Source organism: Trachurus japonicus, chromosome 18, assembly GCF_045865225.1.
Source record: "Trachurus japonicus isolate A0001 chromosome 18, Traja_1.0".
NCBI lineage: Eukaryota > Metazoa > Chordata > Actinopteri > Carangiformes > Carangidae > Trachurus > Trachurus japonicus.
Genome location: NC_140924.1, coordinates 1,820,832 through 1,835,286, shown reverse-complemented (window position 1 = coordinate 1,835,286; position 14,455 = coordinate 1,820,832). Strand labels below are relative to the sequence as shown.

General features: G+C 39.4%; 3 protein-coding genes across 3 annotated transcripts in view; 2 read left to right on the top strand and 1 right to left on the bottom strand.

Annotated features, from left to right (window-relative positions):
* The window catches only part of LOC146968274 (ephrin type-B receptor 4b-like), a 49,779-nt gene extending 44,519 nt beyond the window's left edge, over positions 1 to 5,260 (bottom strand). The window contains exon 1 of the mRNA XM_085760176.1: positions 5,176 to 5,260. Within this exon, the coding sequence (XP_085616302.1) occupies positions 5,176 to 5,203 (28 nt within the window). The 5' untranslated portion in view covers positions 5,204 to 5,260. The remainder of the gene's footprint in view (positions 1 to 5,175) is intronic.
* The window catches only part of LOC146968260 (beta-enolase), a 471,092-nt gene that overhangs the window by 213,992 nt on the left and 242,645 nt on the right, over positions 1 to 14,455 (top strand). The window lies entirely within an intron of this gene.
* Positions 1 to 14,455, top strand: part of LOC146968272 (trafficking protein particle complex subunit 1-like) — a 70,748-nt gene that overhangs the window by 20,725 nt on the left and 35,568 nt on the right. The window lies entirely within an intron of this gene.

Here is a 14,455-nt window from a genome sequence, read left to right as displayed (position 1 = left end):
AGTTGTTCTTAAGAAGTTCCTTAAGAAAACCCTACGTCAGATTCATCAACGCGTTCGTAAGCCTCAGAATTGTTGGCAGCTGTGTTCCTACTTGATGAATGCCATCTCCTCGTAAGTTGAGGGCGTGTGCCAGGTGAGTCTAATTAACATAGGATTAGCATAGGTAACCGCCCCATCAATGCCCGTAAAAGGGCATGAGACTGCAGGGCCGTGTGCAAACAGCACCCACAGGCACTGAGCAGAGAAGGTGAAGTGAGAAAGAAAGTTGAAATGCTCAAATGAAAATCTGGGAGGGAGCACCAGACTCCAAACGTAAAAAGAACTTAAGTAGTGAAGTGGCGCTACTGCGGCAGGAATGAAACAAAGAAACAAACAAAAGGCTTATATTTAGTTTATATTTTATATTTATATTTAGTAGCGTCAGCAGTGGATGCAGCTCTTCGGTTGTTATCAGAGAGACCACACTCTCACGTGTGCCATCATAAATATCATCATATTATCACATATGAAAAAAAAACAGTTGTGTGTAGTGTGAACACTTACAGTAGGTGCACTGTTGCAGCTGCAATTAGGAAAAAAAAAATCATATCGGCAGCTGTATGCCCCCCCCCCGCCCCCAAAGAAAAGGGGGGAAAAAAATTATATGAACTAAGTGTCTGTAATGTTTTTTAAGAGACTGAAATGATTCGTCAATTATTATTATTAATATATATGATTATTAAAAACATCATAAAAGATAAGAAAATAATTCTTATTCAAATCATATAATATCATACAACTGCAGAACAGAAGAAAACGCTAAAATCGGTTATTTTTGCAGAAGTCTCAGCACTTAAAAGTGCGTAAGTATACTCCTGACTGTTCGTAGATTTTGTTCTTAGTTAAGAACAAATTCTGGATAAGAAAACATTCATGAATGCCACAATCTTTGTAAAAACTTCGTAAGTAGGAGTTAAGAACAAATTTGTTCTTAAGAACGGTTCGTGAATGAGGCCCAATGAGTTTAAAGTATTGTTGTTGTCCAGTCAACTGTAGCTATTGAACTGAGGATTCTGAAAACTGGTTAAATCCTTGCTTTTGCAATTAGTAGTCTCGCTGTGTAAAAATATTTAACTCAAACTGAACATTTGACCCTTATTACCCTTATTTCTGTCTGTGCATTGAAGCAAAATCTAAGCTGGCCACACAACACAAGAAAGAGGAAACTAACTCCTATTGGTTCATAATGGCAGCAGCCTGTTGTACAGTAGGGTGTGTTGATCATCTATACACAGAGAGAAGAAGGTAACTCTAGTGACTCTAGTTACTGTGTTCTCTCTTGTTGTTTCACCACAGTTTTTGGGAGTTACTGTGAAAACCTCCCTCAGATATAAATACATCCCAAATAAGATCAAGTTGAGTCCAGATATTTATCCACATGATGCAGCAGAACCTTTAATGTCCCAACAACGACTAAATCTCATTTGTGACAAACAATGAGTTCCCCCTTCTTGTGTCGTAGAGCAGAATGGATCGGATCAAATCTCTAAATGAGTCGTTTCTAAACTAAAACCAGATCCTGAGACCAGACCATCATGTGATCCAGTCTCAGTTCTGATCTGGATCAAACCCTCGATCAGTTTCTGTTGGTCAGAACTCTTTAGTGGGATCTGGAAAACTTTGATCCAGAACATCTGGATTATCCTGATCCAGCAGTTTGGAGGATTCAGGAACTACACGGGATTTAGATTCACTTCAAACTGGTCAAATAAACTACATTTATCATGTAGTAGGCCTATATAAACATTATTGATTTATATTTAGCAGCTAATGTTTAAACCATCACAGTGATTAGTAAATAGAGTTCACTTCTGAATATTCTACAACTGAAAAACTTTTCCCCCAAACTGAATTTAATGAAGTTTGAAGTTTGGATTTGAAACACATGGAGAAACATTCACAATAGTTAAGATAAGTTTTATCCGGATTAGCCCTTTAGAACAACTGGACCAGGACCAGAACCAGGACTAATGTGTTAGAACTGTTATAAAGTTTAAATGTTCCTCTGTAGTTTATCAAGGATCACAGACCACTGGTTGATTGATTGATTGATTGATTGATTGATTGATTGATTGATTGATTGATTGATTGATTGATTGATTGATTGATTGATTGATTGATTGATTGATTGATGTATTGATCTCCTATAATCAGCCAATCACGTGTCTGCCTGTTTCCTCCTGAGCTGATCAATAGTATTGATTATGCAACAGCTGAACCAGGTCTGTCTGAAACAACATGTTAATCCTGCTATCGATCTGCAGAGTGAGTTATTGGTTATTGGTTATTGATCAGCCTGCTACGGTGGCTGGTGTAGTGTATTATCCACCTGAGCTTTGTTGCTTTAATATCTTGAATTATCTCATGCTCTTCATGGTGTTTTCTAACCCTAAAGGTTAAAGGGATAGTTCACCCTAGAATGATATTTCGCTCATTATCTCCTCCCCCTCATGTTGACTAAGGGCTGGGAGAAGTTTCAGAGTCCTCCGTCCCTTCTCTGAGTTACAGGGGGTCTTGGTGTAGCAGTGCATGTCCATATAACGGTTGTAAAGGGACACCAGAGCTCTTCGTAAAAAAACACACACAAAAAAACATCCAAATACCTCCATGCTGCTCGTATAATGTCCGTCTTGTGCTGAAGCCCCAAATTGTGTAATTGTCCCGAAATAAATTAAATAAGTCTATATTTTAAGCTTGTTTGTAGCGGAAGCTTCTCAAAGCTCCTCTTCCTGGTCCGTCCAAATATCGCGTGATTCGCAGTAACCGCACTGACGCCGGCGCAAATCACGCGAGATTTGGACGGACCAGGAAGAGGAGCTTCGAGAAGCTTCCGCTACAAACAAGCTTAAAATATAGACTTATTTAATTTTTTTCGGGACAATTACGCAATTTGGGGCTTCAGCACAAGACGGACATTACATACGAGCATCATGGAGGTATTTGGATGTTTTTTTGTGTGTGTTTTTTTACGAAGAGCTCTGGTGTCCCTTTACAACCGTTATATGGACATGCACTGCTATGCCGAGACCCCCTGTAACTCAGAGAAGGGACGGAGGACTCTGAAAATTCTTCCAGCCCTTAGTCCACATGAGGGTGAGTAGATAATGAGCGAAATATCATTCTAGGGTGAACTATCCCTTTAAGGGATAGGTTAGAGGTCATTCACCATGTGGATAGGAACTTCATTTATTCTATGTTTAAGTTGAATATGTTTAGCCTGGTCAAGAGGTTAAATGTCAGAAGGTTTAGGTTAGATTCTGTTTTTAGATCCTGTCTTTGTCTGACCATCTTGGACAGACATATCTTTATATTGGGAGAAGGTGGAGTTTTAGAAAACGTATATCAGGTTTGGGGTTTAGGCCAAGAGAGAGAGATCTCATACTGGCACCAGAGATGTTCTAGGATTCAGCATTTTTTAACACTGCTCTTTTTCTTGTAATAAACTGCTTTTCATCAACACATCCCTTACAGAACTGATTTTAAACTGTTAATGTTTGTTTTTAAAGCACTTAACGGCCTTAATGGCCCCACTGTATTTATCTGAGCTTTTAACTGTCTGAAGTCCTGGTAGAGCTCTAAGGTCAACTAACCAACTTTAGCTTGAAGTGCCCAGGTCAAAATATAGACACTGGGGTGACTGGGCCTTTTGCTCCCAGGCTCTGGAATAAGCTCTGACCTGGGTCTGAGGCTAAAAACATCTTTATTTAGGATGGCTTTTAATACCCAGTAGCATGGGCGTCGCACCCCTGGGGGATGGGGGTGTTTCACCCCCACTTTTATAGCAAAACATAATGGATTAGAATTAGAAGTGCATCTAAAAAAATGGATTTTTACACCTATTTTGAATTTTACTCAAACACAAATACAAATAGAAATACTCCCCCCCCCTCAACAAATACAAATACCGAATGCTTTGCACACCCCTAATTGCTAGTATTAGTGCATACTACTAAAATATTGATTGAGAATCGCACATAAGACCCAAATCACACGTTAAATAATACTGACAGCACTATACAGCACTTGCACGCAATTTTTACTTGGTTGGCTGGTAAATTATCTGCCTGGCTGGTAAAAAAAATCCACTTACCAGCCTGAAAAAGTTAGTTTTGGACCCTGATTGGAAGCTTACTCTGTTGGCGATCTAAGGTGGCTCAGGGCAATTATATCTTTTCGAGAGAGTTTTCAATCCAGCCATGAAGTGCAGAGTTTTTTTCAGGAATGTTGTAGCATAGGTAAATCCACCGTGATAACTCTATAGTGATTAAAAATTGCATTTTGTGATTAAAATTGAAATTCAATTTCTGTTCTTTGGAACACCCCCACATTTAAAACCACTGCTCCACCCCGGCCCAGTAGTGTGATGACACTTTTATCTTATTTTAACTTATTTGATTTTGCAGCATTATATTGTCTTCACCCACTGTTTTTTTTAAATTGTTTTTTATTTTATTTTGTTCTTCTCTTTTGTGAGCCACTGTAAAGCACTTTGGTACCGAAAGGTTTGTTTTAAAGGGCTGTAGCCTATAAATAAAGTACATTTACATTTACATTACATCCATACACCACACTGCTGAGGAGAGGACAGTCTTCTTACAGAGTGAGGTTATTATTGGTTATTGATCAGTCTAGGACAGTCTTCTTACAGAGTGAGGTTATTATTGGTTATTGGTTATAGGTTATTGATCAGTCTAGGACAGTCTTCTTACAGAGTGAGGTTATTATTGGTTATTGGTTATAGGTTATTGATCAGTCTAGGACAGTCTTCTTACAGAGTGAGGTTATTATTGGTTATTGGTTATTGATCAGTCTAGGACAGTCTTCTTACAGAGTGAGGTTATTATTAGTTATTGGTTATAGGTTATTGATCAGTCTAGGACAGTCTTCTTACAGAGTGAGGTTATTATTAGTTATTGGTTATAGGTTATTGATCAGTCTAGGACAGTCTTCTTACAGAGTGAGGTTATTATTGGTTATTGGTTATTGATCAGTCTAGGACAGTCTTCTTACAGAGTGAGGTTATTATTAGTTATTGGTTATAGGTTATTGATCAGTCTAGGACAGTCTTCTTACAGAGTGAGGTTATTATTAGTTATAGGTTATAGGTTATTGATCAGTCTAGGACAGTCTTCTTACCTTCCTCCGCTCCGCAGCAGCTGATCATCAGCAGCAGCAGCAGCGGGAGCAGCAGCAGCTGCAGGCCGCAGGACGAGCCTCTTCCCCGGGCAGAGGCTCTGCTCCGAGCCTCCATCCTGATCACTATCGATCACAATATCGATCACCAGCCGTCAGCTGAGCGCGCTCCCGGTCTCGGTCTCGGTCCTGGTCCTCATTGGAGCCTCCTCCCCAAAGGTTAAAGTTATAATAATTAAAATAAAAATAAAAATAAAAAGTAGATAGAAACTCCTCAGTCAGTTATTGATCCTCAGGTATCGATCCGTGTGACGTAGCAGCAGCAGAGAGAGATAATCCAGACCAGAACCAAGATGGAGGCGGAGCTCCGAGCTGCTCCAAGTTTTCACTGAAAAACTTCCTCCTCTCCTCCGTCTGCTCCTTCTTCATCCCTCCATTCCTGCTTCATCCCTCCATTCCTCCTCCTCTTCCCCCTATCTTCTCCTCCTCTCTCCTCTGGTTCCTCCTCCGGTTCCTCCGGCTGGTCAGCGGGGCTGCGCTCCCTCTCTACCCGGGATCAGAGCGCTGAGAGGCCGCAGGGCGACGGAGAGGGGTCGGTGGGAAAACTGGAGGGTGGAGTATGGGACTTTAACACAACACAACACAACACAACACAACACAACACAACACAACACAACACAACACAACACACACTAACACACACACACACACACACTAACACACAACAGACACACACTTTCTTTCTCTCTCTCTCTCGGTAGCTCCGTGTGTCCCCGTTATTCCCGTTATTCCCGGTTTTCCCAGTAGTTTAGTTTAGTTTAGTTCAGTTGCAGCAGAGTTTCTTCCTTCGGACAAAAGCAGCAGAGAACTAACTCCGTAGAAAGTTTTTTCTGGCTGCGCTGAGGCCCCGCCCCCTGGCTGTGATTGGCTCAGAGCTCAGAGAGAGAGGGAGGAGGGCTGTGATTGGCTCAGCGCTGCAGAGAGAGAGGAGGGCTGTGATTGGCTCAGAGCTCTGTCAGGGGGCGGGACTAAGCGCTGATTGACAGACTGAAGGATCAGATTCCTGTCTGTCGCTCTCTGCCTGTCTGTCTGACACAAAACACCATATTATATTATATTATATTATATTATATTATATTATATTATATTATATTATATTATATTATATTATATTATATTATGTGTATTATATAAATTACATTTTACTCTACACTACTAGGCCTACAACAATTTGCATAATAACTTCCTCTGTATTCTGTATATATTTATATCTTTATCTTTACTCTATTCTATTCTATTCTATTCTTTTCATATAAATCCTAAATTATATATAGTATGCTTTTTTTTTTTTTTTTTGGCACAAGAACATTTTAATTTATTCTATGCTATTCTTATCTAAATGTTTATTTAATCCCAACCTTGAACTATTTTTGGTTCTTTTATGTACTTTACACCTGACACCACTGACCTTTACTGCTCTTGGCAATAAAAACATTTCTAATTCTGATTCTTATATTATATTATATAGATAACCCCCAACCTATGGACAGTCACTCTACACTACTACAACAATTTGCGTAATAACTTTCTCTGTATTCTGTATATATTCATATCTTTATCTTTAGTCTATTCTTTTCATACAAATCCTAAGTTATATATGCATATTTTTTTTGCACAAGAACATTTTAATTAATAATATTCTATGCTATTCTTATCTACATTTTTATTTAATCCCTATTTTTGGTTCTTTAATGTACTTTACACCCGACACCACAACAAGTTCTCTGAGCTGTAAACTGACCTTTACTGCTCCTGGTAATCAAACATTTATAATTCTCATTCTTATATTATATTATATTATATCATGTTATATTATATTATATTATATTATGTTATGTTATGTTATGTTATGTTATGTTATATCATGTTATACTGTATTATATCACTTTTTATTCCTTCTTTGCAGGGTTAACCCAATCAATCAATCAATCAGACAATTAATAAAACCTGAATAAGACCATACTCTGGTAAAAACACCAGCTGATGAAAATAACAAACAGCCTTTAAGAGCAGGTTAGAGTTTCCCAGAGTTTCCCAGCATGCCGTGCGGTGGCGGTGAAGCCTTTAAGAGCAGGTTATAGAGTTTCACACCTGCAGCTCCATTCAACCAGGTGAGAACGGGCGAGAGACATTATGCTGCTACAGAGAGAGAGAGAGACAATGATGTCACACGTCTGTCAGATGAAAGAAAGAAAGAACCCCCCTCCTTTCTTCTCCTCTACCCCCCCCTCCTCCCCTCCTCTCTGTGTTTCTGTCTTTTCTCAGAGGTGAGAACAAAACACTACAGGAGGAGGAGGAGGTGATACCTGACCTGGGTCTTTCTCCTACAACAGAAGGGGGGGGGGGGGGGGGGGGGGGGGGGGGGGGGGGGGGGGGAACAGAGGAAGAGGAGAATAGATGGAGGGAACAGGGGGGGGGTTGATGTGGGACAAAGAGAGAGAAGGACAGGAAGAGGAGGAGGTGACAGACAGGTGATGAAACGACTGAAACCCAGAGACACTTCACTTACTTCACTTATTATAACTTATTAAAGGGATAGTAGCATTTTTTAAAATGGTTGTGTGGTCATCTCTGGTCTTCCTACAGAGTGAAAAGTATGCAGAGGCTAAAGGCGGCTTATAATGACGCCATGATGTTGTTGCTACGTGTTCCTAGGTGGCACAGTGCCAGCCAGTTATTTGTATCTTCTAATGTACCAACTTGTCCGGCATTGTTGCGTAAGCTGATGTTCAATTTCATGTGTCGTTTGGACCTATCTGATAACTGTGTTATCAAGGCCTTAACCTGCCCCATGATGGGATATCGGCTCACATCCAGGCTTCGCAAGCACTGGCACAATAATTTGCACCGTTTCTTTTAAACTAACAATGACAAATTACTGTATTTTATATTAATTGTTTGGCTGTTTGTCTACTTGGTTTTGTCTTGTATGTTAAGTGTGTATGTGTATGAGAGTGGACCACTTTTTTCGAGTCCATAATAAAGATTATTATTATATTATGATCTCCAAATAGCCCCTAAGTACTTTAATTGCAGTAGAAGACTCTCTGCACTCCTCCCGTTAGCAACGCCAGCCCATAATAGCCCTGCCCAGAGATTTACAACATACAGTGTTGTGAACAGACCCATAGAAACGGCCTATTTTCACGGCCTGAAAGAGATTTTACCTGAAAAAAATACACAGTTCCATTGTTCGCTATAATATAATTTTTCAGCGGGCGCTAACCCTGGGCGGAGGGATACGTGAGTTGGTTAGGTCCAAATAAAAACTGTGTTTTTCCTGCACTTTGAAGGGCTGGAAAAAATTATATTATAGTGAACAATGGAACTGTGTATTTTTTTTCAGGTAAAACCTCTTTTAGGCCGTGAAAATAGGCCGTTTCTTTGGGTCCATTCACAACACTGTATGTTGTAAATCTCTGGGCAGGGCTATTATGGGCTGGCGTTGCGAACGGGAGGAGTGCAGAGAGTCTTCTACTGCAATTAAAGTACTTAGGGGCTATTTGGAGATCATACAACCCCACTTTAAAAAAAAATGATACTATCCCTTTCCTACATATCCAGAGGATTTGTACTCTACTTGAGTATTAGATTTCTTTGGTACTTATTACTCTTACTTGAATACATTTCCAAGACAAATATTAGTACTTTTACTGGAGTTAATTAGTAGGAAGGCTGAAAAGTACTGGTTACTTTCAGGTCTTTTTCTAAAATCCTATTGCACTGCAAAAACCGTATTTCTTGTTAAAATGTCTCATTTCTAGTCAAAACTAATCTCTTTCCACTTAAAATAGACTCATCACCTAAAAATTAACTTGTTTTTAGATAATTTTCACTTGTTTCAAACTATTTTTCACTGTTTGTAATAAGAAAGAAAAACTTGCTCCACTATCAGATTTTTCTACTTATTTCAAGTGAAAATCTGCTTGAAAGAAGTAAAAAGTGTCTAAAAACAAGCTACTTTTTATGTGATGAGTCTTATTTTAAGTAGAATGAGATTTGTTTTGACTAGAAATAAGACAAATATTCTTGGTAAGATTTTGAATTTTTGCAGTGTGGACACAAGCTGTGTTTGTCTGTGAAGGAAACCCTAACCCCTAAAAGCAGCACATCAGTGCAGCTGAGCAGCAAAGAGTTCATTCTCACTAACAAGAGTTAAAAGCTCCTTACATTCATTTACAAACTATTAGAGTCATTCACTGATGTGGAGAATAAGACATTTGAAGAGTTCATTTGCAAAAGCAGATAACTCCGTTTTAAATAATTCCAGAATCTTCATTTTTTATTTCCATAAGATGAAATCAGTCAAACCAAAGCTGAGTGACTTTGAGATGGAACAGAACAGACACATCTCAAAAAAATAATAAAGTTTTATTGAAAAGAATAATTAGCAAAGAATAATTACAAAGCCTCAGCTCATTTTTTTCAAAATGGCGTTTATCTACTTTTGTAAATGAACTCTTCATTTACTCTGACTCTGACTTTTACTTAAAGTACATCTAAAAGCATGTACTTTTGGATACTTAAGTACCTTTAAAAGCAAGTAGTTTTGTACTCTTACTGGAGTAACATGTCGACTGAGCTACTTTTACTTGTAACGGAGTAAATTTTGACCTGTAGTATTTGTACTCTTACTCAAGTACTGGGGTGGAGTACTCTGTCCATCTCTGTACTTAACTTATTATAACTTAAGTAGTATTTTGTATATATATTTATTCTATTCTTTTATATAGTATATGCGTATCTTTTGCACTAGAATATTTTAATTCATTCTATTCAATTTTTTTTTTTGTCCCTCCCTTTCAACTATTTTTAGTAGCTACTCGATCGATCGCCTGTCTGAACCCCTGCTCTGTACACACACACACACACACACACACACACACACACACACACACAGGAAGGAGCCTCAGACATGTGACCTTTGACCTCTGTCTTCTGGTGAGGATGGGTGGAGGGGGGGTTATTTACGTGTCCTGGTGAGTTAAAGGGACAGTTCCCCCAGAGACTGATCCCCAGCAGCAGCAGACGAACACGCTCACACCGGTTTAATAAACCAGACAGGTTGTGTGTTTATTTGTTTATTATTTATTATACAGATCCCCATTAGCTGCAGCAAAGCCACAGCTCTTCTTCTTCTTCCTGGGGTCCAACAACTGTATACAATACACAGTTGAAAACACAAAACATAAACATTATAAACATTAAAAACAAAAAAACAAGTGAGCGATATGCTTCACCTAACAAAACAAAAACAGAGTGAGTGTTTACATTTCTTAACTGTGCTTCATTCATTCTTCCTTATATTAATTGTTCACATACTAATCCTATTACCCACATGTCTACATATCATATATGTATACTGTACATCATTACACATCACACATCATACTTGTATATACATTCATTCTACAGAATATACATTATAATAACACACATTACCACTTTTTCTACAATTTTTAAACTTTCTTTTTTTTTGGAGAAATTTTTCCACTCTTTTCTTGAACATTTTTAACCTTATTTTTTTCTTCTTTTTTTAAATTAGAAATCTTACCAATTTTTTCTAGAGTGTTTGTAAAAACTTTTGTTTTTGAGAATTTTTACCACTTTTTTCTAGAAATGTTTAAACGTTTTTGGAGAAATTGTACCACTGTTTTTCCAGAAATTTCTCTACAATATTTCCACACATTCACACCATTGGCCCTAATTTGTACATAAAAGAAGTAACGTTCTTCAGTCTCAGAACAAATGTTTGTGTATTTCAGGTGTTTGCTTCAACATGTTGTCCATTGGGTCCGTGAATGTGAATTTTATAGAATTTTATAGCTTTTATGTGAGATTTTTTAATATGAGTTTTTACGTTGGTGTTTGGATGTCTAACTGTTTGGAGCCCAAACTAATGACAATTTTCTGTCCTTGCGATAGACAATAAAGTTTTTTGAATTGAATTGATACTGCTCTATACAAGCTGTACATAGACTACTATTAATACTACTGGTATATCCATGTCTCATGTCTGCAGTACTGTCCCATGAGCAGATATAACACAATGGCTGCAGGAATGTGAGTGATACTGTACATGGTCCACATGACAATAAAGACAATCTGAGTTGAATAGAGACAGAGGGGGGAGGGGGGGGGGGGAAACAGAGAGAGAGAGAGAGAGAGAGAGAGAGAGAGAGGAAAATCCCAGAGAACGCCTATACCCAGCAGAACTGGGACGGTCCCATTACTGCTCAACATTAACACAAACAAAACAACTATCTACATACAAGTCTAACAGACACACAACCATTAGAAACCCTGAACGGCTGCTGGTGAAGCTCCACAACAACTCCACACAATAAAACTCATCATCGTTGTTTAGCCCACAGACAGAGAGCAGCAGCTTCTTTTAAAGTATTTTTATGAATTGTGCATTTTGTGTATTTTATTCTTTGTATAATTTCCTCCAGAGCTATGTAGGCCTAGTGTATATATTTATTTAGTATTCAATGTCCTGCTTTTTCCTCTTTTACGGCTGCTGTCACAAACTCATTTCCCCTTGGGGATAAATATAATCTGTCTGTCCGTCCGTCCGTCCGTCCATCTATCTATCTATCCATCCATCCATCCATATCTATATTTACAACACTGGGAAGATGAAACTTATTTGAATCTGAACAGAGAATATAAACTGTTCTTCCTCCAATGAGAAACTCCACTTTGGGCAAATAGCGAACAGGATTCGATTTCCTACACATTTGAAAATTCAAAATTCCATAGGCTACTTTTCCAGACCTGGAAATGTATAAAATCAAATTCCGTCCTTGTGTAGGAACCCTGAGAGAAGAAAATTATAAAGTTTCACATGTTCAACCCCAGAGGAGAAAGTGTCAGTTCTGAGGAACTCACTATAACATCCCATAATACATGGATTTATATCTAACTGTATTGTATCGTACTGAATATGAATGATAATATTGTAATATGTAAATATGAGTAGTAGAAAGCTGCATCAGAGTGTCGCCCCCTGCTGGACGCTGAGGGAACTACACCACTGCTACAGACACACACAGAAAGAGGGGCTTTTATTGTGGCGGTGTGTCTCTTCCTGTCTCGTGTCAGCGTCCTCTGGTCTGGCGCTGGACAGGAAGCACGGTCGGCACGGCAACCCCGGGACAATAAAGGTCGGTCGGCAGGGCAGCAGGAAGGAAGGAGCTGCTGCTGCCCGACGACGCCATGGAAACCACCTCGGGGCTCATCATCATCATCATCATCATCAGAGCAGAGCCACTGACCAATAAGAAGCAGCCGACAGTTTTATACGATTCATTTGTTCATTATTTTATCCTAATTGTATATTCATGAGTCTAAATGTTCTGGTAAGAAGCCAAACTTGTTGGAACTGTTAATACATCTCCTCCCTCTGTGACTGTGAGAATAAAAAAGATGTTAAATAACGTATGATCTCTGTAAGATTTACAACATATTTATTGAAGTTCATGTTTTTTCTGTCTTGCTGTCATCCCCTGGTGTATTTATGATGGTTTGGTTGTGTATTAATGATGTAAACACTTATTTTGTCTAACTGTATTCAGTCCTGTGTATAGCCCCCTTTGCGGCCTACGTCACAACTGACCCAGCATCTGTTTAGACAGGCGTCTACTGTGTACGGGACAGGTTTTAAATTCATTTAGAACAAATGTTCTGCTCAGAAAACATGGAGAATATATAACAGGTTCTGTTTAAAAGAGTAAGAATAGAAGGAAAGAGTCGCAGCATTCATTTACCAGCACCGATTAAACTTCTTGTAAATAAACGTGTCACTACTCTGCCCACAGACTGTAACGTTATAGCCCCCCCGACTCATCTCTCCTTGTGTCAGTCCCAGGTCTCAACGGGCCGGACCGAACAACACGACCGGACGTACCGGGTTCAGGGTGAAAACATTTAATAGCTCGGATCGTCGGACCACCGGCTTCTTTTTTTTTTTTTTTGCCGCGGTCCGGTCTAGAGTTAATGCTCGTGACGTGAGCCCGGGCCAGTGTTGTTTTCGTTAACGATGACGAAATATATTCGTTGACGCCCCTTTTTTTCATGACGATAATGAGACGGTGACGAGATAAACACGGCTCTCTGATGACGAAAACATGACGAGACGTGTGTGAGTTTTCGTTGACGAGACGAGAACGGACGTAAATGTTAGTGGTCGGGCCGCGATCGCCTCTTTATTTCATATTATGGATTGTCATTACTCTAAGCTTCACATGATTTAGCAACGGCTCCGTCAACAACAGAACAACGCTGCTGAGACGAGCCGCGGTGCGCCGCCGCCCGGTGCTTGTGATTAGAGCGGCAGAGAGCAGCAGGCAGTGATCAGCTGCTCCGGTGACCGCAGTCGGCACGGTGCAGCGGCTCCGCGGCGCTGACGGATGGTCAGACGTTCAAAATGCATGATATTTCTGCTTATTGTGCGTATAACCTGTCAATTAAAAATCAACAAGTGTCTGCAACGCTGCTGCATCCTTGTGTGGTCACACCACCACCTGGCAGGCAGCGCATTCTGCTCAACACACCTGCCGTCACTCCACCAGAAAACAAACTGAATGCACCACTGTTACCACTTTATCTGTGTGTAGGCTAATGCATAATCCTTAGACCATAAAGTATTTGCCATTGGGTGGAAACATTATGTGTAAAACCATTCCTTATTGAATTAATTTGTTAAGACTTTTTTTTTTTAACTAAAACTGACTAAAACTAGACGAAAACCTAGTTGAGTTTTCGTCGACTAAAACTAAACTAAAACTATCACATATAGAAATGACTAAAATTGACTAAAACTAATAAGTATTTTCGTCAAAAAGACTAAGAGTAAAGCCCTATTCGCACGGGATTAGTATTACCTGGGGATCTCTGGTGATTTGTAAATTCCCCCCACGTCTGTGTTTCTTGCGGTGTATTCGCACGGGATAAGTGAAGTCTGTATTTTACTCTAATTTACTGACATTAAGGCTCTGATACGACGTCAAAGCTGCACGTGGTAACATCTGCTGCTGTCACATCCATGTGCCAAGCAAATGTAAATAAAATGTCAAAGCAGCAACGTGACTTCGCAACAGTGCAGTTGTCACAATAACGGGTCGTCACGGCATTTTTATTAAGCCTGTTGCACGTCGTCCATCTCAATATCCTCCTACATTTCGCTCCTTTTATGGATCTGAGCTGTTTATTTAAATGT